This window comes from Gavialis gangeticus, unplaced genomic scaffold (assembly GCF_001723915.1).
Source record: "Gavialis gangeticus isolate Ggan-Ray unplaced genomic scaffold, GavGan_comp1, whole genome shotgun sequence".
Lineage (NCBI taxonomy): Eukaryota > Metazoa > Chordata > Crocodylia > Gavialidae > Gavialis > Gavialis gangeticus.
In genome coordinates this window covers 87,709,976-87,710,327 of record NW_017729024.1, presented here as the reverse complement: position 1 = coordinate 87,710,327, position 352 = coordinate 87,709,976, and the positions used below count along the sequence as shown (strand labels likewise).

The 352-nt window shown below is 76.7% G+C and overlaps 1 protein-coding gene across 1 annotated transcript in view; it reads right to left on the bottom strand.

Moving 5' to 3' along the window:
* Positions 1–352, bottom strand: part of ZNF367 (zinc finger protein 367) — a 9,794-nt gene that overhangs the window by 8,616 nt on the left and 826 nt on the right. The window contains exon 2 of the mRNA XM_019518223.1: positions 1–344. Coding sequence (XP_019373768.1) covers positions 1–276 — 276 coding nt within the window. The 5' untranslated portion in view covers positions 277–344. The remainder of the gene's footprint in view (positions 345–352) is intronic.

Here is a 352-nt window from a genome sequence, read left to right as displayed (position 1 = left end):
GAGCTGCTGAGCGGGCGAGGGGGCGGCGGCGCCGCCGCAGCTGCTGCTGGCTGGGCCGCCGGGGCTGAGCGTGACGTTGTGCGCGTTCTCCCCCCAGCGCCACGGGTACACCATGAAGTCGCTGAAGCCGGGGCTGGTGGGCACAGGCGGGGCGGGCGCCGGCTCCTCGCCTCCGCGCGGGGGCTTGATGGGCGTCGTCTTGATCACCGACACCAGCACCCGCTTCGGCGAGTCCTGGCAGAAGACGACGGGCGGGCCCGCAGGCCTCTCCGCCATCGTGCTGGCGCCGGACACGGGGGACGCGCCGGGGGCGGCTCAGCCCCGCTCTCCGGCCCGCGGCGCCTGGCACTGC